The sequence below is a fragment of the Bufo gargarizans genome, chromosome 2 (genome assembly GCF_014858855.1).
Source record: "Bufo gargarizans isolate SCDJY-AF-19 chromosome 2, ASM1485885v1, whole genome shotgun sequence".
Taxonomy (NCBI): domain Eukaryota; kingdom Metazoa; phylum Chordata; class Amphibia; order Anura; family Bufonidae; genus Bufo; species Bufo gargarizans.
This window is the reverse complement of record NC_058081.1, coordinates 475,082,800-475,107,724: the sequence shown is the minus strand read 5'-3', so window position 1 is coordinate 475,107,724 and position 24,925 is coordinate 475,082,800. Positions and strand designations below refer to the sequence as shown.

General features: G+C 49.1%; 2 protein-coding genes across 2 annotated transcripts in view; both read left to right on the top strand.

Moving 5' to 3' along the window:
• Window positions 1-4,667, top strand: part of ARIH2 (ariadne RBR E3 ubiquitin protein ligase 2) — a 31,378-nt gene extending 26,711 nt beyond the window's left edge. The window contains exons 11-15 of the mRNA XM_044277861.1: window positions 157-308; window positions 408-551; window positions 1,644-1,712; window positions 1,796-1,879; window positions 4,056-4,667. Coding sequence (XP_044133796.1) covers window positions 157-308; window positions 408-551; window positions 1,644-1,712; window positions 1,796-1,879; window positions 4,056-4,127 — 521 coding nt within the window. The 3' untranslated portion in view covers window positions 4,128-4,667. The remainder of the gene's footprint in view (window positions 1-156; window positions 309-407; window positions 552-1,643; window positions 1,713-1,795; window positions 1,880-4,055) is intronic.
• Window positions 4,668-13,202: 8,535 nt separating this feature from the next.
• The window catches only part of P4HTM (prolyl 4-hydroxylase, transmembrane), a 47,512-nt gene continuing 35,789 nt past the window's right edge, over window positions 13,203-24,925 (top strand). The window contains 1 exon segment of the mRNA XM_044277860.1: window positions 13,203-13,623. Within this exon segment, the coding sequence (XP_044133795.1) occupies window positions 13,282-13,623 (342 nt within the window). The 5' untranslated portion in view covers window positions 13,203-13,281.

The window sequence follows — 24,925 nt, the reverse complement described above, 5'->3', positions numbered from 1 at the left end:
CACTAAATAAAGTAACTCTGTAGTCAGAGCCACCATTACAGCATACCAGCGATCCTCTCCAGCTATTGCAAAACTACAACTCTCAGCATGCACAGAGAGCCACAGGATGAAATATATTTATGGTCAGGAAATAACATATGACGTGTCCGTTCTCAGACTTCTGCTGGATGTGCCTTGGTGACTGGAAAACACATGGTAGCGAATATTACGAGTGCAGCCGATATAAAGAGAACCCCGATATCGTAAACCAGAGTCAGCAGGCTCAGGCACGAGAGGCCCTCAAGAAATACCTCTTCTACTTTGAGAGGGTAAGTAAGCATCAGCAAGAAACAGACATTGGCCAATGAGACGATATATTCAACCGTATAGACAACCCTCATCATCCTCCTCATTTTACTGTCCGGCAGTGGGAAAATCATAATAAGAGCCTGCAGTTGGAAGCTCAAACCTACCAGCAAATTCAGGAGAAGATCCAGGAACGGGTAATGAACAACCTTGGCACCTGGATTGATTGGCAGTACCTGCAAAATGCTGCAAAGCTGCTGGCAAAGGTGAGACATTCCAGCATAAATAATGTCTGCAGCCACGCAGGTCCCGGCATCATCCAGTGATTATGCTTAATATTTTGGCTGGGGTCATGTCTGCTTTTGGATCTTTACAGTTTCTATTCTTGAGCCTCCATTTTTTTTTTTCTGCTTCTGCTTGCCCCCCTCTTCTCCCACAGATACATTTTAAGGGGTACTCCCATCTTATAAATTGATGGCATGTTGCTAGGATAAGCCATCACTTAATGGGGGGAGGGAGGGAGGTGTCTGACATCTGGGACCCCACAGAGATCCTGAGAATGAAAGGGCCACAGGGCTGGCTGCAGACTCTTCTGTTTTCCCGTGCCACCGGAGAACTGCTGTAAGGTGAAACTTAGAGGACGCTTCGTTAAATCAGAGCTGCGGCCCCTTTTATTTTCAGGCTTGGTGGAGAAATACCCCTTTAGCTGGTATCACACAGGGCTTTTTTTGGGGGAGGGGGGAGGGTTGGGGGGACGACAAAAACTTGCACCAAATGTTAATTGCAACATTTGACCCGCAAAAAATACGGATGACGTCCGTGTGCATTCTGTATTTTGCGGAACGGAACAGCTGGCCCCTAATAGAATAGTACTATCCTTGTCCGTAATGCAGACAATAATAGGACATGTTCTATTGTTTTGCGGACATACGGAAACGGAAGGCACACGGAGTACCTTCTTTTTTTTCATTATTTTTTTTTGTGGACCCATTAAAATTAATGAAAAAAACTAAACTGAACTGACACGGAAAGAAAATACGTTCGTGCGCATGAGGCCTAATTCTTAAAATTCACCCAGGACCCTGGATAATGGGAAGCTCACCTTCTGCATGTGCATTGAAAGATTTCCTATATAGATTCCTGGGCAAATCATAGCCAGCACTACCTGGGACCTGTATAAATCTGAGCAGCCAGGCTGCAAGAGAGGCTTTACGACGAGTCAATATTCACCAGTAATACATGTATGTGCCATAGTCAATTGATGCCCTGGCCTATACTGATGAAAGATACTGGTAAATTCTGTATAATTCATTAGAATCTGCTGGTGATGCCGTTCTCGCTCTCTCCTCCATCTTCAGTGCCGATACACTCTGCAATATACATATCCCTATGCTTACTACATGGAGTCCGGCCCGCGTAAGAAGCTGGTGAGTTCCACAAGCGTCGGCTCCCCTATAGCGTGTTTATGACGTATTTGTTGCTGTCATCTGACACCTGTGATTCCTTGTAGTTTGAGTATCAGCAGGCCCAGCTAGAGGCCGAGATTGAGAACCTTTCCTGGAAGGTAGAACGAGCCGACAGCTATGACAGGGGGGTGAGTACTGGCAAGTGTGTTTCAAGCTTCTTCTCGTTTCATGGTTTGTGACTTCCTCGTGGGATTTCTGAAGTTCTAGGAACATTGGGGGAGATTTATAAAGACTGGCTCTTTTTGCGCCTGTCGATATTCCCCCACGCTGCCAGAGGATGCGCCTAAGTTATGACGAGACGTATGCCTCCTCCTACAGTCCGTGCGGCTAACCAGAAATCTACAACCGCTCAGAGCTGCCATAGATTTGTCTTCATTTACGCCAGAAAATGGGCGGAAATCAAGATAAATTTGTTGCTGCGATTGACCACGCCCCCTTGCTACCCTTGACACACCCGCTTTTAGAAAAGTGGCAATGACCACAAAAAAGGCAAGATGGTACAATTTATTTTTATTTTTTAGAGTTGCTCCTGCGACTTTTTAACGCCACTTTTCAGGTGTAAAGGAAATGATAAATCTCCCCCATTGTTTTTAGGACTTTAGAACATTGTGCAACCTCCTCTCTAAACCTCATGGAGTTAGAGAACCTCCCACCAGATGTAACCCTATGAACCGTTCCCCCCAGGGCTGTGGCAAGTGTAAACCCCTTTCTAAACTCATGGTTATGCAAACGGCGTACAACAATCAAGATTTTGTAATGTTTAGATCTTTCTTTGGGTTTGAGCTCAACTTTTGTGATGGAAATCGCCTACATTACCTAAAATTAACTGATAAAATTCTGCTTGCCTGCAACCACCACTAGAGGGAGCTTAATACATACTACTTATACACATTAAGCAATAATTCCATAGGCTTCACCTAGTGGTGACTGCAGGCAGACAGAATTTACACTTTTTTATAGGGAGCCGATCATTAGGTTTATCCCTGTGAGCTGCTCCCACCACGCTCTAGATAATGTAAATCCCTTTCTACACTTAGGCTGGGTTCACACCTGAGCGTTTTACAGCGCGTTCCTACACAACAATGAGAAACCAATGATTCCCTATAGGAATGGTTCTCACCTGGGCGTTTTACAGCGCGTACATGAGCTTCTTTGGGGCGTCTTGTCGCGCGTTCCCGTACATAGACTTTCGGGAACGCGCGACAATGGGCGTTCGCTTGTCTCTGCGCGATTGCAAACGGCGGTACAATCGCGCATACAAGAGCGCTCCTTTCAGAACGCTCAGGTGTGAACCCAGCGTTAAGGTTATGTGTCCAGAGTACAACTGGGTGGAACAAACTGGTGCTCCAAGGGCTGTGGCTGGCCCCTTGCTGCACCAGTAAGCTTATTTGCACATCAATAAAATTCCAGTTTTCTCATCAGTCGGGCAACGTACTGTCCTAATCGGGGTATCGTTTTTATTAGCATGATCAACCCCACCAGGCTGTACGTCTGGATTAATAGGGTTGATCATGCTGACAGATGCTCTTGAAATACATTTGGAAAGAGGTGTAGAAGGGGCCATCCAGGTCAGTCATCCAAAGATGGGGCAGGCTACAGTTCAGTCATCTGGACATTTGGAAGTCCTGCACACGCCCACTGGACACCTCAGCCCTAATTATCATACCCTGCCGATGTTTTATATATTTTCTGAGGTTTGCAGTTGTCCTCTAGAGACAGTCATACGTTTAGAAAGGAGTTTTTCATTTAAAATATATCAGTAGATGATAATTTTGGGCATACGTAGTCAAGGGTGTGGGCATTTAAGGGTCCATTCACACGTCCGTAGTGTGTTTTGCAGATCCACGGATCTGCAAAACACGGACACCGGCAATGTGCGTTCCGCATTTTGCCGGCACTAATAGAATATGCCTATTCTTGTCTGCAATTGCGGACAAGAATAGGAAATGTTCTATTTTTTTTATTTTATTTTTTCGGGAACGGAAATGCGGACCTGGAAGTGCGGGTCCGCAATTCCAGACGTGTAAATGGGGCCTAATGGGGTTGTATACGATTTTATAAAAAAAAACAAAAAAAAAAAAACATGGCTGCTTTGTTCAAAAAACAGCACCTTGCCCGCCTGTGGGTTGCGTCTGGTATTGCAGTTTAGCCTCCTGCAGTTCAGTGGAGCTGAGCTGTAACACCAGACACAACTAGCGGACCGGTATTGCGCCATTAATAGCAGAAAACGGCCATATCTAATGTTTTCTAATGCCCCTTTAAGTCTGGTCAGTGACTGATGAGAACGTGCCTCTCCTCCCTCAGGACCTGGAGAATCAGATGCATATAGCCGAGCAGCGTAGAAGAACTTTGTTAAAGGACTTTCACGACACATAAACGACCGACGCATTCTCCCCGGGAAAGTGAGCGCATGTTAGAGCGTGAGGAGGAACGGATGCTACAAAGAAACGCGGTAGCTGCGAGAAATGTGAAGAAAACCAGAGAACCCACTTTTCTTACCCTGCTCATTGATTTTGGAACGTGATCCGTTTGTATTTTTTCTTCCCCTTTCCGTATGATTTTTTTAAAGTCCCGAGCGCCTTCCTTTCCCTGAGTAGATGCTGTAAGCGGCGCTCTGTTCCAGACACTGCTCTTCTGTTTTTTTTCTTCCCTCCTTCCTTTTTCCCTATTTAACCCTTCCAGCGCTCCACCAGCCTGCAGAGAATTGCTCTTGCAGTGAAAGGGTCGATCTTCAGTTTTTTTTTTTTTCTTCTTCTTCTTTCCTTTGTTCCGGATGGCAAGTGTTGGAAAAGTAGTTCAATTTTTTGAATGGCTGTTAATAGAGTTAGATTATTATGCAAACTGTCATTTTGAACTGTTGTAAAATTATACAGAAAAAAAATAGAATTACAAAAAAAAAAACAATTTTTAAAAACATTTAACCTGCAGTAGTTTTTTTTTTTTTTTTTCTTTTTCTTCCTCCGCTCCCGTTTTCATACATGCCCTGCTGCTGTAGCACGGATGGGATGTGTCTGGGCCACTGCCATCTTTACAATAAGGGCCGGAATGGTATACAGGTGAAACTCGGAAAATTTTAATATCGTCCAAAAGTTAATTTATTTCAGTAATGCAGCTTAAAATTAGAATTTTGTGAAAAGGTTCAATATTCTAGGAGCAAAGTGTCAGACTCTAGTCAGCTAATTAATCCATACCCCCTGAGCAAAGGGGACCTCAAAATTGTGACTTTGGGGTTTCATAAGCTGTAAGCCATAATCATCCAAATTATAACAAGTAAAGGCTTGAGATATCTCGCTTTGCCTGTAACGAGCCTCATATGGTATCGTCACCTTTTTAATTTGCATTACTGAAATAAATTAACTTTGCACGATGTTCTAATTTTTCAAGTTTCACCTGTACATGTAATAGCTGTGTCTCTACAGCAGCACAAATATTCCCTCTTGCTGCCTGTCTGCCACAGTGTGTCAGTGCAGGTTAGACATATCGCGATGGGGTCCAGCTTAAAGGTAAAGTATTAGGAGATATTGACATGCGTCAGAAACTTCTGCAGCAAATCATCTGGCCGGGTTGTTTCAGTGGCACCGTGCGTGGATTTCTACAAGCCTCATTTACAGGAATAGTACAGCCAGCAAAGATTTATGCAGCTAATCTGTCAATTCAGCCTTAAAGGATTTGTTCAGCATCTGGATATTGATGTTACTGTCCACAGAATAGTCCATCAAAATCAGATCGGCAGGAGTCTGACACCCCACACCTCCTCCGGTCAGCTGTGACCCTGTCGCTCCAGTGCCAGAACTACACGGCTCTGTCCATTGTGTAGTGGACAGAGCTGGTTACCATTGAAGTAACCAGCTCTATCTGCAAGGGACGGAGCAGTGTAGTTCTGGCGCTGAAGCTAGAGGGTGACAGCTGATTGGTGGGGGTCCCTACCAATGGGATATTGATGACCAATCCTGAAGATAGACCATCAGTATCAACATCCTGGACAACCCCTTTAAGGGTAAACTCGCACGAAGTGGAAATTATGAAATGCAAATATCCAGCGCGCTCGTTGAACAATTTCATCCACTTGCTTTGTACTGCAGATTTTACTTGCAAGTTAAGGGTCCATTCACACGTCCGTATGAGTTTTGCGGATTCGTCGCAAAACACGGACACTGGCAATGTGCGTTCCACATTTTGTGGACAGCACATTCCGGCCCCATTGAAAATGGAGGTGTCCGTACCTGTTCTGCAAAATTGCGAAACTGATGCGGACACGTGAATGGGACCCTAAGACTGCAGTAAATGTGACCTGCATCTATTCACTGCCGGGGCGAATGTGCTGTGGATTTTCCACTATGGAAAAAATGTAAGTGTAAAAAATGTGTGTGGGAATTGACAGGATGGGGGTTTAATCTGCAGCGCGTCAATTTATGCTGCAGATATTTACTACACTTTTGCAAAGCATAGGGTGAAATGTGCAGCAAAATCCGGAATATGCAGCTAAAATCTGACGCAGATTCGTTGCCCTGTTCTCTCCAACAAAATACGTCCTGGATGGTTTTTATGATTGAAATTATTAAAAAGCTTTATCAATTGATAAATGTAAAGTTCTACAACTTTATATTTTCTGTACATTCCTCTCTACTGTCAAGATCTCTGCTTGTTGTCCATGAATAAGAACACTCGTTTACATTCAGAGACCGTAAACCTGTACAAAGCTAGTTCTGCTCTCGGTGGATACAATTCTATCCAGTCTAGAAAATGCTCTGTGAATGCAACCCATCAGCAGCTGCTGCACCAATCTCGGTGGTAGTTTGCTACAGTGTATCAGTCTGGAGCCCAGACTGTTTAGCTTAGCGATGCTCAACCTGCGGCCTTTAAAACTACAACTCCCACGATGCCCTGTGTAGGCTGATAGCTGTAAGCTGTCCGGGCATGATGGGAGTTGTAGTTTTGCAACAGCTGGAGGGCCACAGGTTGGGCATCACTGGTTTAGCTGATTTGTACAGTGATAAAGCTTTATAAACAAGGGGGGGGGAGCCTTCACATGTGTAAGGTTTACACCTCTGGGTTCATTAAGAATGTTTCAATTCATTAACAGCAAGAAGAGATCTTGAAGAATGTTTTTAAAGGGTTGCTCCAGGATTAGAAAATAATAGTACCAGAGCTGACAATGGGTTTGTCTGGTGTCACAGGTCCTTTTTTATTGAAGTGAATGAGGCTGAGCTCCTATACCAGACACAACCTCTAGACCAGGGATCCGCAACCTACTGCACTCCAGCTGTTGGGAAACTACGACTCCCAGCATGCTCCACTCACTTCTATGGGAGTTCTGAGAACAGCCACGCAAGTGTGCATGCTAAGAGTTGCAGTTTCACCACACCTGGAGTGCCGAAGGTTGCTGACCCCGGGCATGTTTTCTAATATTGGACAAACCCTTTTGCACATATGACACTGGCTGACCTGTTACATGTGCACCTGGCAGCTGAAGGCATCTGTGTTGGTCCAATGTTCATATGTGTCCGCATTGCTGAGAAAAACTTTTTACTATATGCAAATGAGCCTCTAGGAGCAACGGGGGCGTTACCATTACACCTAGAGGCTCTGCTCTCTCTGCACTTTGACAAAGCCAGACGTTATAATTTCACTGAGGTAAGAGCAATAATAAGGGGGCACACTCAAGAGGGAAACACAATGGTGAATATTAATATAGTACTTTAAAAACATACCCCTAAAAAATACATTAAAAAACACACATGGGTCCTGTGATTGGCGTGATGAATACTCCTACACAGAAATGTCAATAAAATAAAGACGTGCTATACAGCATGCATCAATAACTGGGAATCTGATAACTGGGAATATGATTCAACGTACCGGCAATGTCCCAATCAATCGTAGGTAACGTACCGGCAATGTCCCAATGAGAGTCCTGTTCCCGTTAAATACAATCCTGCTGATATAGCAATGGCACTAAAACCAGGTGGAGCAATACTAGTGTTGCAACAGAATTCAGGTGTCCAGTAACATCAATTGAGGACATTCAATGGTGGATATAAATTACGGCACCTGTTCCTGACTTCACAATGGAACTGATAATGTCAATACTCAGTCTCTTCATGAGGCTTGTAGTGCTCTTATGAGCCTGGTCTTACCCCACTTCACTGCCTTTCCGCAGCGCTGTTACCAGGTGGCCGTACTCTCGCAGCGTCCCACGTGGTGTGCTTGGCCGTACGTGGTGTCCCACGTGACCTCGTTGCTTAGGGGACCAGATAGACGCTCAGCTGATGTCACTACTCTGTGACTGCTACTCCGATTCTTTAATTTGAGCTGATCTTGTATGCTTTTTTCCTTTTGTCAGGCTTCCCTTATCCTTTTTGTAAATCCACGCTCACTCTGTATGCCAGATGCGTTTCAGGGTCTTGCGCCCCTTCCTCAGTGGCCAACTGAGTGAGCGGATCCTCACTCCTTATAAAGGGAATGTACTTGCCCACAATCCCACATTTCTGTGAATGTCCAAATATGCGGGGTGGATTGGATTGGGACATTGCCGCTACATTGAATCAGATTCCCAGTTATTGATGCATGCTGTATAGCACGTCTTTATCTTATTGTCATTTCTGTGTAGGAGTGTATTCATCACGCCAATCACAGGACCCATGTGTGGTTTTTTAATGTATTTTTTAGGGGTATGTTTTTAAAGTATTAAAGTACTATATTAATATTCACCATTGTGTTTCCCTCTTGAGTGTGCCCCCTTATTGCTCTTACCTCATTTATCCTTGCTGGTCCTGAGGGCGAGCACCTTATCCATACGGTGAGGGGGGTGAGCCGCTGTAACTTTATACTTTTGCCTACGTTATAATTTCACTGCCTGTCCCTGTCAAAGTGCAGAGAATGCGGCATTTGCAGAGAGAACAGAGCCTCTAGGTGTAACGGCAACGCCCCCGTTGCTCCTAGAGGCTCATTTGCATATATTAAAACATCATTTTTCTCAGCAATGCGGGCACATATGAACATGGGACCAACACAGAGATGCCTTCAGCTGCCGAGTGCACATGTAACAGGTCAGCCAGCACTGCTGACAGACAGGCTTGAGATGCTGCTGGGTCTAAATGCAGTATGACCTGCCTGGGCGGAGAGTTGGGCAGCTCCTATCCACAGGATGTTTGTCAGTGTACACTGCCGAGAATCTCAATACATTCTACATACAAACTAAAGCTTGAAACGTAAAGCTTTGCTGTAGTGCATAGTGGGAGATGTATTTGGATGTAGAAGGTAGAAACCCTCTGCCAAAATCCAGTGTATTTTATTCTGCTAAAATGTTAGGAGTTTATGTAGTACTTTGAATGCTGCTCTGGAGTACAAAGCCTTGTTCATGCCTTGGAGGGGAACTATTTCATGTTAAAAATGTCATGAAGCCCTGAGCAGCCTCATATTCTACTTAACTATGGATCTAGACAGTAGAATTCTGATAATCCCGCACCTCGGCTGTCCTATTACCAGAACCCCTCCGGAGTGACCTAATATGCTGCTGTGGGGTCCTCATACCACCCACAGAGGTACTTGTTATAGGCATGAGGCATATGGTAGCCGTAAAGACTATGCAGGTACCCAGGACCCCACCCAGTGCTGGACTCTAAGGTCCTTCTCATGTTAAAGGGGCATTTCCATTGTATAGGTGATAACTGCCTGTCCACCCATTGGGAATCCCACCAGTCCCAAGAACGGGGACCTAATGTCTGCTGTTTGAACGGAGTGGAGGTTAGGGGACTGGTGGCGATTGTCTCCTATCTTCGTCAGTCCCATAAACCAGGGATCTGCAACCTTCGGCACTCCAGCTGCTGTGAGACTACAACCCCCAGCATGCATACTTAATTGGCTGGCCTTTTAACTCCCATTAAAGTAAAAGGAGAATTCTGGGAGTTGTCGTTTCAGAACAGTTGGATTGCCGGAGGTTGCTGGTCCCTGGTCTAGACACTGAATGGAGCGGCATTGGACATGCTTATCTGCTGTGCCATTCAAATGGAGGATCCCCTGTTCTGGAGATCTGTGGGGGTCCCAGAGGTCATAGCTCCCATCTAGCAGTAGTCAACTGTCCCAGTCGATAGTAATACTTTGTCATTACCAGAATACCCCTTTAGGCCTCGTGCACACGACGGTTGTTTTGGTCCGCATCCGAGACGCAGTGTTTGCGGCTTTGATGCGGACCCATTCAATTCAATGGGGCCGCAATTAGACTGCATTGGAAAAAAAAAAATAATAAAAAAACATGGAATAATGAAGTGGATTCCACAACCTCTCACACGATTTCCAGACCATCAGTTGGCAGATGACCAAAATTTGCCCCAGCCCTTATCCAACGTGTGGCCCCCAGTGTCTTTGCGCTGTAGTTGGTGGTGCCGCTGTGGTCTTGTTCCTTGGTGCCCGTGGCCCGGGTGCTCATAACAGGCACATGCCTTTGTTCTTGGTTACTGTGTAAATGAATGAGACGTCAGGCCTGGTGAATGTGTTGGGATTAGATCATTGAGGGCGACTCCAACATGTCACCCTGTGCGGCTATAAATACCCCGGGGGTCGTGCCACCGCCGCGCTGAAAACTGTGTGGGATCTGATGGAAAGCAGCTTCTCGCACTGTTATCTCAGAGGGAATGTGCTCGGCTTTGTTTTGATAAGTCCAAGATGGCAGATATTTTTAGATGCTGACTAGGTGCGATATGCACCATCCCGGGCTCATTTACACAGTCCCTGGGAAAGCTGGGTGCCAACCCACAGTGCTGCCATCATAGCTCCTGTGCAACAGATCCCCCTACTCATGCAGCATTGTATAAGTTCAGCGGGTGCAGCAGCAAACATTAGGAAATTTCCCCTGCAGGAGTCCAGGAAAGCTGTAATGCTGGTTGTCACCCAACTTTCCTAGAGTCCTGTATGGAAAGTCAGTGGGGGATGTGCCCCTGAGAACACAATACTCACCTGGCGGGCAGTGCTGTATGAGGATGGAAGGCAGCAGATGACATCTGGGGGCAATCATAGACTGATCATAACCCCTTTTCATAAGATGGAGAAGCTGATGGTCAGTGACGGGAAAGGGGGAGCTACAGCTAAGTAATATGGAGGGGCCAGAGCCCTTTAATCGCTAAGTGCCCCAAAATTGTGCTCATTAAGAATAATTTGACTGCACTGGAAGTAGTTTTATTGTGGCCCCTTGAAGTAGAACAATCACGTAGCCCTCAGACCCCAAAAATTGCTGTGCAGTGTGCACCCCTAATGTAAAGCGTATGGCCGGTCAGCAGATAGGCACAATATAGCTGTCAGTCTCTGGGATACACGCGGCCGTCAGTCAGTCAGTCTGTCAGTCTCTGGGATACACGCGGCCGCCAGTCAGTCAGTCAGTCTCTGGGATACACGCGGCCGCCAGTCAGTCAGTCTCTGGGATACACGCGGCCGTCAGTCAGTCAGTCTCTGGGATACACGCGGCCGCCAGTCAGTCAGTCTCTGGGATACACGCGGCCGCCAGTCAGTCAGTCTCTGGGATACACGCAGCCGCCAGTCAGTCAGTCTCTGGGATGCACGCGGCCACCAGTCAGTCAGTCTCTGGGATACACGCGGCCGCCAGTCAGTCAGTCTCTGGGATACACGCGGCCGTCAGTCAGTCAGTCTCTGGGATACACGCGGCCGTCAGTCAGTCAGTCTCTGGGATACACGCGGCCGCCAGTCAGTCAGTCTCTGGGATACACGCGGCCGCCAGTCAGTCAGTCTCTGGGATACACGCGGCCGCCAGTCAGTCAGTCTCTGGGATGCACGCGGCCACCAGTCAGTCAGTCTCTGGGATACACGCGGCCGCCAGTCAGTCAGTCTCTGGGATACACGCGGCCGTCAGTCAGTCAGTCTCTGGGATACACGCGGCCGTCAGTCAGTCAGTCTCTGGGATACACGCGGCCGCCAGTCAGTCAGTCTCTGGGATACACGCGGCCGTCAGTCAGTCAGTCTCTGGGATACACGCGGCCGTCAGTCAGTCAGTCTCTGGGATACACGCGGCCGTCAGTCAGTCTCTGGGATACACGCGGCCGTCAGTCAGTCTGTCTCTGGCCGTCAGTCAGTCTCTGGGATACACGCGGCCGTCAGTCAGTCTCTGGCCGTCAGTCAGTCTCTGGGATACACGCGGCCGTCAGTCAGTCTCTGGGAAGGATACACGCGGCCGTCAGTCAGTCTCTGGGAAGGATACACGCGGCCGTCAGTCAGTCAGTCAGTCTCTGGGAAGGATACACGCGGCCGTCAGTCAGTCTCTGGGAAGGATACACGCGGCCGTCAGTCAGTCTCTGGGATACACGCGGCCGTCAGTCAGTCAGTCTCTGGGATACACGCGGCCGTCAGTCAGTCAGTCTCTGGGATACACGCGGCCGCCAGTCAGTCAGTCTCTGGGATACACGCGGCCGCCAGTCAGTCAGTCAGTCAGTCTCTGGGATACACGCGGCCGCCAGTCAGTCAGTCTCTGGGATACACGCGGCCGCCAGTCAGTCAGTCTCTGGGATACACGCAGCCGCCAGTCAGTCAGTCTCTGGGATGCACGCGGCCACCAGTCAGTCAGTCTGGGATACACGCGGCCGTCAGTCAGTCAGTCTCTGGGATACACGCGGCCGTCAGTCAGTCTCTGGGATACACGCGGCCGTCAGTCAGTCTCTGGGATACACGCGGCCGCCAGTCAGTCAGTCTCTGGGATACACGCGGCCGTCAGTCAGTCAGTCTCTGGGATACACGCGGCCGTCAGTCAGTCAGTCTCTGGGATACACGCGGCCGCCAGTCAGTCAGTCTCTGGGATACACGCGGCCGTCAGTCAGTCAGTCTCTGGGATACACGCGGCCGTCAGTCAGTCAGTCTCTGGGATACACGCGGCCGTCAGTCAGTCAGTCTCTGGGATACACGCGGCCGTCAGTCAGTCTCTGGGATACACGCGGCCGTCAGTCAGTCTGTCTCTGGCCGTCAGTCAGTCTCTGGGATACACGCGGCCGTCAATCAGTCTCTGGGATACACGCGGCCGTCAGTCAGTCTCTGGCCGTCAGTCAGTCTCTGGGATACACGCGGCCGTCAGTCAGTCTCTGGGAAGGATACACGCGGCCGTCAGTCAGTCTCTGGGAAGGATACACGCGGCCGTCAGTCAGTCTCTGGGAAGGATACACGCGGCCGTCAGTCAGTCTCTGGGAAGGATACACGCGGCCGTCAGTCAGTCTCTGGGATACACGCGGCCGTCAGTCAGTCAGTCTCTGGGATACACGCGGCCGTCAGTCAGTCAGTCTCTGGGATACACGCGGCCGTCAGTCAGTCAGTCTCTGGGATACACGCGGCTGTCAGTCAGTCAGTCTCTGGGATACACGCGTCCGTCAGTCAGTCACGTGGCATAATCTTCGGTCTCCTAGTAACCTCCCTCCTGGTCCTCCCGTGACGTCACCGGCTCCGCCTGCAGGTGTCGCTAGCAGGTAGCACGCGCGGTTACCAGGGTAACGAGCGCGGCCCCGGCTCCTGTCAGCCAGTCAGTCAGGCCGGGGTAGGGATGGAGACCACTGGGAACGGAGCACCGGGGATCGGGGGCAGCTCTCCGGCACCTGACGAGGAGCCCCCGCCGCCGATCAGGGACAGGCTGGCCGGCATGCAGAAGGGGAACAGCGTGTGCTCCCGCTCCTACTTCGTGGTGGTCATGGTCTTCGTGCACGTCTACATCCTGAATGTCATCGCGCTGCTGCTCTACGTCTACTACAGCAACGGCGGCCAGGACGGAGCGGACACTTCGGGGGCACCGGCCGCCTCCAGCTCAGTCTCCTCCACACCGGCCCCGGAGCACAGAGCTCGCCACAGGCAGGAGGACGGCTACCTACCCCGGCTGGAGGGCATCAAGGTTAGTGACAGCTCGGGGTCATGTGACCTTTGCCGCAAGTAGGGTGTTGGGGTCACGTGAGCTGTCAGGGGAGCGTAGTCATGTGACCTGAGCAGTATGTCATAAGGTTGTGGGGGTGGAGTTACCCATAGCAACCAATCAGAGGCTTTATGGAAAATAAAAGCAATGGCCTCATTGGTTGCTATAGGCAACTGCTGCACTTTAACCTCGGAAGGACTGGAGCCATGGCGGTCGCCCTCTAGTACTGCCTGGTGGCTGTGTCCAGGGGTGTCCCACAATCAATTCTGCTGGGGGATCCCAGGGACTTCAGTCCGACACTACAGGAGAGGTAAGAAGGAGGTTCTTGAATCAAAGCAGAATCCTCCCCAATACAGACCACCCTCTCTATAATACAGACCACCCTCTCTATAATACAGACCACCCTCTCTATAATACAGACCACCCTCTCTATAAGACAGACCACCCTCTATAATACAGACCACCCTCTAAGACAGACCACCCTCTCTATAAGACAGACCACCCTCTATAATACAGACCACCCTCTCTATAAGACAGACCACCCTCTCTATAATACAGACCACCCTCTCTATAAGACAGACCACCCTCTCTATAAGACAGACCACCCTCTCTATAAGACAGACCACCCTCTATAATACAGACCACCCTCTCTATAAGACAGACCACCCTCTCTATAATACAGACCACCGCCCTGGAATATAGACCACCCTCCATATAGAACACACCCAATAATACAGACCATCCTCTCTATAAGACAGACCATCCTCTCTATAAGACAGACCACCCTCTCTATAAGACAGACCACCGCCCCGGAATATAGACCACCCTCCATACAGAACACACCCAATAATACAGACAACCCCCTGTAATATAGACCACCCTCTCTATAAGACAGACCACTGCCCTGGAATATAGACCACCCTCCATACAGACCACCCCCTGTAATACAGTTCACCCCCATAAGACAGATCACCCTCCGTAATACAGACACTCACCATAATACAGACCACTCCCTATATATAGATCACCCTCCGTAATACAGACTACTCTCCATAATACAGACCACCCCCCAGAACTCACATCACACCCCAAGATGTCATAGAACTAAATGATAAAATTATGTCCACCTGCAGCCGCCACAAGGGGGAGCTCATAACATTACACTTTTACAAAGTTCCAATCGAATTCAATGTAAATACATAGAAAGGAGCTCCCCCTAGTGGCAGATGTCTTGCATCCAGAGGCTGGAAATCCATCCAGCTGACTAGAAGTCCTGCACCTGCGTCACAGCAGCACATTATCAGCTTCTGGATGTAAGTGGTGGGATGGTAAATCGATATTGGACTCCAGCAATTTTACTATAGTGACGACTCTGCAGACTGCAGTACTAGTTACCAGACATGAGGCATGCTGGGAGTTGTACTGTTGCAACAACTGGAGAGCCACAGGTTGGAGACCACTGCCCTACAGCCACACTTCAACTGGCCATACACATTAGATTAGGGAGAGAAGGATCAGGCCGATGGATTTCACCATGCCCAATCCCTTTCTTCTGGGGAGGTAAGGTGTCTGGCTGTGGCTTACTCCCTTCTCCACATTCGGAACACATCTACTCTCAGCTAAGCCGAGCATGCATGTGTATTGTGGGGTTTAAGAGGGATAACTGTCGACCGATCGTGCATGTGTTTGGGGGGTCAGAAGTGATAGCTGTCAGCCAAGTGTGCATGTGTATGAGAAGTCAGGAGTGATAGCTGTCAGCTAAGCGTGCATGTGTATAAGGGGGTCAGGAGTGATAACAGTTGGCCGAGTATGTATGTGTGTATATGTGGAGTCACGAGTGATAGCTGATGGCTGATCTGTATGTGTATTAGAAGTCATGTGACAGCTGTTGGCCGAGTGTGCATGTATATGTATTGGGGGGAGGTGTCAGGAGTGATAGCTGTTGGTAAAGCTTGCATGTGTGTAAGGCGGTTCAGATGTGATAGCTGTAAGGTGACGTTTGCTTGTGTATGTATGGTGGGTTCAGGTGTGATAGCTGTCGGCTGAGTATGCATGTGTATCAAGGAGTCACGAATGATAGCTGCTGGATGAGCATGCATGTGTATAGGGGGTCAGGAGTGATAGCTGTCGGTGGAGTGTGCATTTGTATAAGGGGGCCATAAGTGATAGTTGTTGGCTGAGCATTTATATGTATAAAGAGGTCAGGAATGATAGCTGTCAGCCAAGTGTGCATGTGTATGAGGGGTCAGGAGTGATCGCTGTCAGCCAAGTGTGCGTGTGTATGAGGGGTCAGGAGTGATCGCTGTCAGCCAAGTGTGCATGTGTATGAGGGGTCAGGAGTGATAGCTGTCAGCCAAGTGTGCATGTGTATGAGGGGTCAGGAATGATAGCTGTCAGCCAAGTGTGCGTGTGTATGATGGGTCAGGAGTGATAGCTGTCAGCCAAGTGCGCATGTGTATGAGGGGTCAGGAGTGATCGCTGTCAGCCAAGTGTGCGTGTGTATGAGGGGTCAGGAGTGATCGCTGTCAGCCAAGTGTGCGTGTGTATGATGGGTCAGGAGTGATCGCTGTCAGCCAAGTGTGCGTGTGTATGAGGGGTCAGGAGTGATAGCTGTCAGCCAAGTGTGCGTGTGTATGATGGGTCAGGAGTGATAGCTGTCAGCCAAGTGTGCGTGTGTATGAGGGGTCAGGAGTGATAGCTGTCAGCCAAGTGTGCATGTGTATAAGGGGTCAGGAATGATAGCTGTCAGCCAAGTGTGCATGTGTATGAGGGGTCTGGAGTGATCGCTGTCAGCCAAGTGCGCATGTGTATGAGGGGTCTGGAGAGATAGCTGTCAGCCAAGTGTGCATGTGTATGAGGGGTCAGGAGTGATAGCTGTCAGCCAAGTGTGCATGTGTATGAGGGGTCTGGAGTGATAGCTGTCAGCCAAGTGCACATGTGTATGAGGGGTCAGCAGTGATAGCTGTCAGCCAAGTGTGCGTGTGTATGAGGGGTCAGGAGTGATAGCTGTCAGCCAAGTGTGCGTGTGTATGAGGGGTCAGGAGTGATAGCTGTCAGCCAAGTGCGCGTGTGTATGAGGGGTCAGGAGTGATCGCTGTCAGCCAAGTGTGCGTGTGTATGAGGGGTCTGGAGTGATAGCTGTCAGCCAAGTGTGCATGTGTATGAGGGGTCTGGAGAGATAGCTGTCAGCCAAGTGCACATGTGTATGAGGGGTCAGGAGTGATCGCTGTCAGCCAAGTGTGCGTGTGTATGAGGGGTCAGGAGTGATAGCTGTCAGCCAAGTGTGCGTGTGTATGAGGGGTCAGGAGTGATAGCTGTCAGCCAAGTGCGCGTGTGTATGAGGGGTCAGGAGTGATCGCTGTCAGCCAAGTGTGCGTGTGTATGAGGGGTCTGGAGTGATAGCTGTCAGCCAAGTGTGCATGTGTATGAGGGGTCTGGAGAGATAGCTGTCAGCCAAGTGTGCATGTGTATGAGGGGTCAGGAGTGATCGCTGTCAGCCAAGTGTGCATGTGTATGAGGGGTCAGGAGTGATCGCTGTCAGCCAAGTGTGCGTGTGTATGATGGGTCAGGAGTGATCGCTGTCAGCCAAGTGTGCATGTGTATGAGGGGTCAGGAGTGATCGCTGTCAGCCAAGTGTGCATGTGTATGATGGGTCAGGAGAGATAGCTGTCAGCCAAGTGTGCATGTGTATGAGGGGTCAGGAGTGATCGCTGTCAGCCAAGTGTGCATGTGTATGAGGGGTCTGGAGTGATCGCTGTCAGCCAAGTGTGCGTGTGTATGAGGGGTCAGGAGTGATCGCTGTCAGCCAAGTGTGCATGTGTATAAGGGGTCAGGAATGATAGCTGTCAGCCAAGTGTGCATGTGTATGAGGGGTCAGGAGTGATCGCTGTCAGCCAAGTGCGCATGTGTATGAGGGGTCAGGAGTGATCGCTGTCAGCCAAGTGTGCGTGTGTATGAGGGGTCTGGAGTGATCGCTGTCAGCCAAGTGTGCGTGTGTATGAGGGGTCAGGAGTGATCGCTGTCAGCCAAGTGTGCGTGTGTATGAGGGGTCAGGAGTGATCGCTGTCAGCCAAGTGTGCATGTGTATAAGGGGTCAGGAATGATAGCTGTCAGCCAAGTGTGCATGTGTATAAGGGGTCAGGAGGAATAGCTGTCAGCCAAGTGTGCATGTGTATGAGGGGTCAGGAGTGATCGCTGTCAGCCAAGTGTGCATGTGTATGAGGGGTCAGGAGGGATAGCTGTCAGCCAAGTGTGCATGTGTATGAGGGGTCTGGAGTGATAGCTGTCAGCCAAGTGTGCATGTGTATGAGGGGTCAGGAGTGATCGCTGTCAGCCAAGTGTGCGTGTGTATGAGGGGTCTGGAGTGATAGCTGTCAGCCAAGTGCGCATGTGTATGAGGGGTCAGGAGTGATCGCTGTCAGCCAAGTGTGCATGTGTATGAGGGGTCTGGAGTGATAGCTGTCAGCCAAGTGCGCATGTGTATGAGGGGTCAGGAGTGATCGCTGTCAGCCAAGTGTGCATGTGTATGAGGGGTCTGGAGTGATCGCTGTCAGCCAAGTGCGCATGTGTATGAGGGGTCTGGAGTGATCGCTGTCAGCCAAGTGTGCATGTGTATGAGGGGTCAGGAGTGATCGCTGTCAGCCAAGTGTGCATGTGTATGAGGGGTCAGGAGTGATCGCTGTTGGCTGCATGGGCGTCTGGCGGACGGTTATCGGATGTGTATGGCCGCTCTCTGCTGCCCTACATGGAGGGAGTCACACGCTGAGCAGACGATATCCGGGGTTTCCTCCTCAGCAGTGACAGGGGTATTCTTTTCTGGAAATATGTGCCCCCCCCTTCTCCTGTGTCGCAGCTTGTGCCTGATTCTGCCGCCATACTGCCCCCGATTCACATATTGTCGGGGGGGTTGGGGGGCGCAGCTGCGCTCCCTTCACCAGTACAAGCTCCGCTGACCGCAGGGCTCTCACGTATTCTTAGCCTGACCTATTTCTTGATAATAAATTGTCATGTATTATCCTCACGTCTCTGCTTTACTTTCCAGAGCTTTCTTAAAGGAGTTGTCCGAGATTCTTTTCTATTTAGAAGTCTGCTTGCGGTCAGTGAATGAAACATTTTGTTTACAACCCTTACAGATGCAAAGTCAGCCATATACAGTTGTGTTCAAAATAATAGCAGTCAGACATCACTAACCTGATCAATCACTGTTTTTGGTAGAAACGATATTTCTACACGGCAAATAATTTACTAGCAGGTGTAGTAGAGTAATAGAAATCCAACAGTCATGACAGGCATGCTGCTGATTCTCTGTAATTCAATCACTAATTGAAAGGGGCATGTTCAAAATAATAGCAGTGTGGAGTTCAATGAGTGAGGTCATTCATTCTTTGAAAAACAGGTGGCAATTATTGTCCTTATTTAAGGAAGGAAGGCGGCACATGTTGTACATGCCGGTTACAGTGCATTTCTCTCTGAAATTCGGAGGGAAATGGGTCGTTGCAGACATTGTTCAGAAGAACAGCGTACCTTGATTAAAAAGGTGATTGGAGAGGGGAAAACATATAAAGAAGTGCAGAAAATGATAGGCTGCTCAGCTAAAATGATGGCAAATGCTTTAAAATGGCAACTAAAACCTGAAAGACGTGGAAGAAAGCCAAAAACTACCATTCGAATGGATAGAAGAATAGCCAAAATGGCGAGGACTCGGCCAACAATCAGCTCCAGGAAGATGTAAGAAGGTGTAAAGTTCCCTGTGAGTCCTGTTACAATGAGAAGACGCCGATGTGAAGCCGAGCGATCTGCAAGAAGCCCCCGCAAAGTCCCACTGTGGAAAAAGACGTGTGCTGAAGAGCTTACAATCTGCCAAAGAGCCTATTGACCGGTCCAAAGAGACATTCTGTGGACTGATGAAAGTGAGATTGTTCTTTTTGGGTCTAGTGGCCGGAGACAGTTTGTCAGACGACCCCCAAACACTGAATTCCAGCCACAGTACACGGTGAAGACAGTAAAGCATGGTGGACAAGCATCATGATATGGGGATGTGTCTCATACTACGGTGTTGGGCCTATTTATCGCAGACCAGGGATCATGGATCAGTCTGAATCCATCAGAATACTGGAAGAGGTCATGCTGCCTTAGGCCTCATGCACACGACCGTTGTGTGCATCCGTGGCCGTTGTGCCGTTTTCCGTTTTTTCTCGCGGACCCATTGACTTTCAATGGGTCCGTGGAAAAATCGGAAAATGCACCGTTTTGCAGCCGAGGCCGTGATCCGTGTATCCTGTCCGTCAAAAAAATATGACCTGTCCTATTTTTTTGACGGACAACGGTTCACGGACCCATTCAAGTCAATGGGTCCGTGAAAGAACACGGATGCACACAAGATTGGCATCCGTGTCCGTGGCCGTAGGTTGCTTTCATACAGACGGATCCGAAGATCCGTCTGCATAAAAGCTTTTTCAGATCTAAGTTTTCACTTCGTGAAAACTCATATCCGACAGTATATTCTAACACAGAGGCGTTCCCATGGTGATGGGGACGCTTCTAGTTAGAATACACTACAAACTGTGTACAAGACTGCCCCCTGCTGCCTGGCAGCACCCGATCTCTTACAGGGGGCCGTGATCAGCACAATTAACCCCTTCAGGTGCGGCACCTGAAGGGGTTAATTGTACTATCATATCCCCCTGTAAGAGATCAGGGCTGCCAGGCAGCAGGGGGCAGACCCCCCCCTCCCCAGTTTGAATATCATTGGTGGCCAGTGCGGCCCCCCCTCCCTCCCTCTATTGTAATAATAGCTTGGTGGCCAGTGTGCGCCCCCCATCGGGCCCCCCCCTTCCTCCCTCTATTGTAATAAATCGTTGGTGGCACAGTGTGCGCCCCCCATCGGGCCCCCCCTTCCTCCCTCTATTGTAATAAATCGTTGGTGGCACAGTGTGCGCCCCCCCCTCCCTCCCTCTATTGTAATAAATCGTTGGTGGCACAGTGTGCGCCCCCCATCGGCCCCCCTCCCTCCCTCTATTGTAATAAATCGTTGGTGGCACAGTGTGCGCCCCCCATCGGCCCCCCTCCCTCTATAGCAGTAACAACATTGGTGGCCAGTGTGCGGCCTCCAATCTCCCCCCCCCCCCCATCATTGGTGGCAGCGGAGTTCCGATCGGAGTCCCAGTTTAATCGCTGGGGCTCCGATCGGTAACCATGGCAACCAGGACGCTACTGCAGTCCTGGTTGCCATGGTTACTTAGCAATAGTACAATAGTAGAAGATTCATAGTTACCTGCTTGCTGCTGCGATGTTCGTGTCCGGCCGGGAGCTCCTCCTACTGGTAAGTGACAGGTCTGTGCGGCGCATTGCTAAAGAACTGTCACTTACCAGTAGGAGGAGCTCCCGGCCGGTCACAGACATCGCAGCAGCAAGCAGGTAAGTATGAATCTTCTACTATTGTACTATTGCTAAGTAACCATGGCAACCAGGGCTGCAGTAGCTTCCTGGTTGCCATGGTTACCAATCGGAGCCCCAGCGATTAAACTGGGACTCCGATCGGAACTCCGCTGCCACCAATGATCGGGGGGGGGGGAGATGGGAGGCCGCACACTGGCCACCAATGTTGTTACTGCTATAGAGGGAGGGGGGCCGATGGGGGGTGCACACTGTGCCACCAACGATTTATTACAATAGGGGGAGGGGGCCGATGGGGGGTGCACACTGTGCCACCAACGATTTATTACAATAGAGGGAGGGAGGGGGGGGGGGGCCGCACTGGCCACCAATGATATTCAAACTGAGGGGGGGGGGGGGGTCTGCCCCCTGCTGCCTGGCAGCCCTGATCTCTTACAGGGGGATATGATAGTACAATTAACCCCTTCAGGTGCGGCACCTGAGGAGTTAATTGTGCTGATCACGGCCCCCTGTAAGAGATCGGGTGCTGCCAGGCAGCAGGGGGCAGTCATGTACAGTTTGTAGTATATTCTAACCTGAAGCGTCCCCATCACCATGGGAACGCCTCTGTGTTAGAATATACTGTCGGATCTGAGTTTCACGATGTAGCTCATATCCGACAGTATATTCTAACATAGAGGCGTTCCCATGGTGATGGGGACGCTTCAAGTTAAAATATACCATCGGATTGGAGAAAACTTCAATCCGATGGTATAAAAGAACTCCAGACTTTACATTGAAAGTCAATGGGGACGGATCCGTTTGAAATGGCACCATATTGTGTCAACATCAAACGGATCCGTCCCCATTGACTTGCATTGTAATTCAGGACGGATCCGTTCGGCTCCGCACGGCCAGGAGCCGTGGATCCTCCAAAAATCAAGGAAGACCCACGGACGAAAAAACGGTCACGGATCACGGACCTACGGACCCCGTTTTTGCGGACTGTGAAAATAAACTGTCGTGTGCATGAGGCCTTATGCTGAAGAGGAAATGCCCTTGAAATGTCTGTTCCAACAAGACAACGACCCCAAACACAGCAGTAAACGGGCAACATCTTGGTTCCAGACCAACAAGATTGACGTTATGGAGCGGCCGGCCCAATCCCCGGATCTTAATCCAATAGAAAACTTGTGCGGTGACATCAAAAATGCAGTTTCTGAGGCAAAACCAAGAAATAGAGAAGAACTGTGGAATGTCGTCCGATCCTCCTGGGCTGGAGAACCTGGTCACAGGGGCAGAAGGTGGTGACTCCGAGCGGCACAGACGTCCAGCAGGTCTCAGAGGCAGCGGTCATACAACTAGATATTAGTGACGGGATTCAAAGGAAAGCAAAATCTTCAGACATTTCTCAGTTTATACAGTGAATGTTTGAGTTTGTAATATTCACTTTTCTTCAAATTTTTTTTTTTTTAAAGGAACAACACAAATTTGATTCTTCATGTTTTGATTTGGAATAGAATGTGTAGTGTTCCCAATGCATTTGTGTGGATGGAAATAAAAGCTAGTAGAAGGATTTTGAGCTTTATTCACTTTTTTAAACACACTGCTATTATTTTGAACACAACTGTACATTCGATAGCTGTTGGCTTTCTCTCTTGACCCTCCATACACACGCACTCTCGGCCGAGCATGCACGTGTCCTGAATGAGAAGGGGGTGAAAGCCAGGAACAAAAGGATGGGACAGTAAAAATCCGACTGCCCGATCCTTATCTCCCTCGACATCTGGCGTTGGGGTCCCGTACACATTAGATCAGGGGTCAGCAACCTCAGGCACTCCAGCTGTTGTGAAACTACAACTCCCAGCATCCTCCTTTTTCTCTATGCGAGTTCCAAGGACAGCCTGGTAAATGTGCATGCTGGGAGTCGTAGTCACAACTGCTGGCAACTGTCAGCATTTATCTAATGAGTGTGGCTAGTGTAATACACAGAGCTGAGGGTTTGCTCCAGTTACATCCAGTCTATTCTCTGCACAAACATCTCTCCAGTCCTGACTGTTCTGATAGTTTGCTACAATGTATCAGTGCACGGTTGTCTAGGATACAATTGTCAGCTGTGGAAACTATTAGGTCTAAACTGGTTTTAGCCTCTAAAAGAAAATCAATGTTCTCCTTCACTGACAGCAACCAGAGATTTTGAAGACTGTGAGGAATAGGAGCATAAAATAGATCAGAAAGTTGCAGATCGTTTATCCAGCAGTCGGATACCCCAGATAGGCCGACATCTAGCCCCCTTGACCCCCCAGTCAGTCCCTGCAAATGGCGGATAACAGAGAACACCCCGCAGTATAAGGCTAGGTCTACACGATGACATTTGTTGCACCAATGTCGAGCGACATTTTTTATAATGATAGTCTATGGTGTCACACTGCGACATTCTGCGACACGACAGTCGCAAAAAACCCATTCAAGATAGATTTTTCTGCGACTGTCGCGCCGCAGTGCGACACCATAGACTATCATTATAAAAAATGTCGCGCGACACATGTTGCAGTTTAGTTGTGCCCTATGTGTCGCTCACACCTAGCCTAATAGTCGCAGCGTCCGCTCTCCTGACACGCCCTTTTAGTAAATAACGGTACTTTCTCACGAAATAACAGTTATGGATATTCTTTCTTAGGCCTCTGCATTATGTCGTCGCTCCGTTATTCCTGCTGGAAATGTATAAATAGATGGACAGTAGTGCTGAGCGAACTTGTGTTTTAAGTTCGGTGTCTAAAGTTGGGGTTCGGGTTATCGAAGATTCGCGTTATAGATTCTGCTACCACGGACCATAATGGAATTTAGAATCCATAACGCGATTCTTCGATAACCCGAACCCAAACTTTAGACGCCGAACTTAAAACACAAGTCTGGCACATTGAAGGAACCTTTGTCTAGAGCCGACGGCCCCTTTAATAACATTTCTCCTGGCTTTTCATGTAATCGTTTTTCGCCACATTCCAATTGCCACGGAACATGCTGATACCGGCACACGTTAAGCCGTCACATGCTGCGTAATCCTGGTATTATTCCGTCGCCGCAGAGTTTTATTCCCATAGTCTGAACCTGGATCGGGGGTTGCTGAACACTTTTGAATTTCCTTGAAAGAATGTGGCTTAACCTCCGGTGACCCCGGCGGGCGACACATCCCCCTGAGGTCAGCATTAGGACCTGGTGCAGATAGTGCTTCCTTTTTATGGATGCTGTGGATAAGTGCACCCTCCCCCACCCCCTTCTTTATGTCCACACCCAGATGTCAGACAGGACAATCACTTTGGACAATCCCTTTTTGTTAGAGGGGTGCAGGGAGAGCGGCTGTATTCTGCAGGAGAGCTTGGCAGCAGGTCCAATCTCCCTGCAGTATTAGGCTAGGCCTACATGACGACATGTGTCGCGCCACAATGGTGACATGACAGTCGCAGAAAAATCTATTTCGAATGGATTTTTTGCAACTGTCGCGTCGCAGTCACAGCATGTTGCATTGCGACACCATAGACTCCATAGACACCATCATTATAAAAATTGTCGCGTGACATTGGTGTGACAAAATGTCGTCGTGTAGACCTAGCCTTACATAGTTCTTATCGAAATCAATGAGCCGTCCATCAAATGCCTGGGTGTGCCTGCCCCTCCACTCATAGATGAGGGACCCTCACTCTTATTAATATTTTGTTCATTACATAGAAATGAGCAATGGTTCATATTTACTTACATAGTATGGCTCCACCTGGCGTTCATTTACTTACATAGTATGGCACCCCCTGGTGTTCATTTGCTTACATAGTATGGCTCCACCCGGTGTTCAGTTACTTACATAGTATGGCTCCACCTGGTGGTAATTTACTGACATAGTATGGCGCCCCCTGGT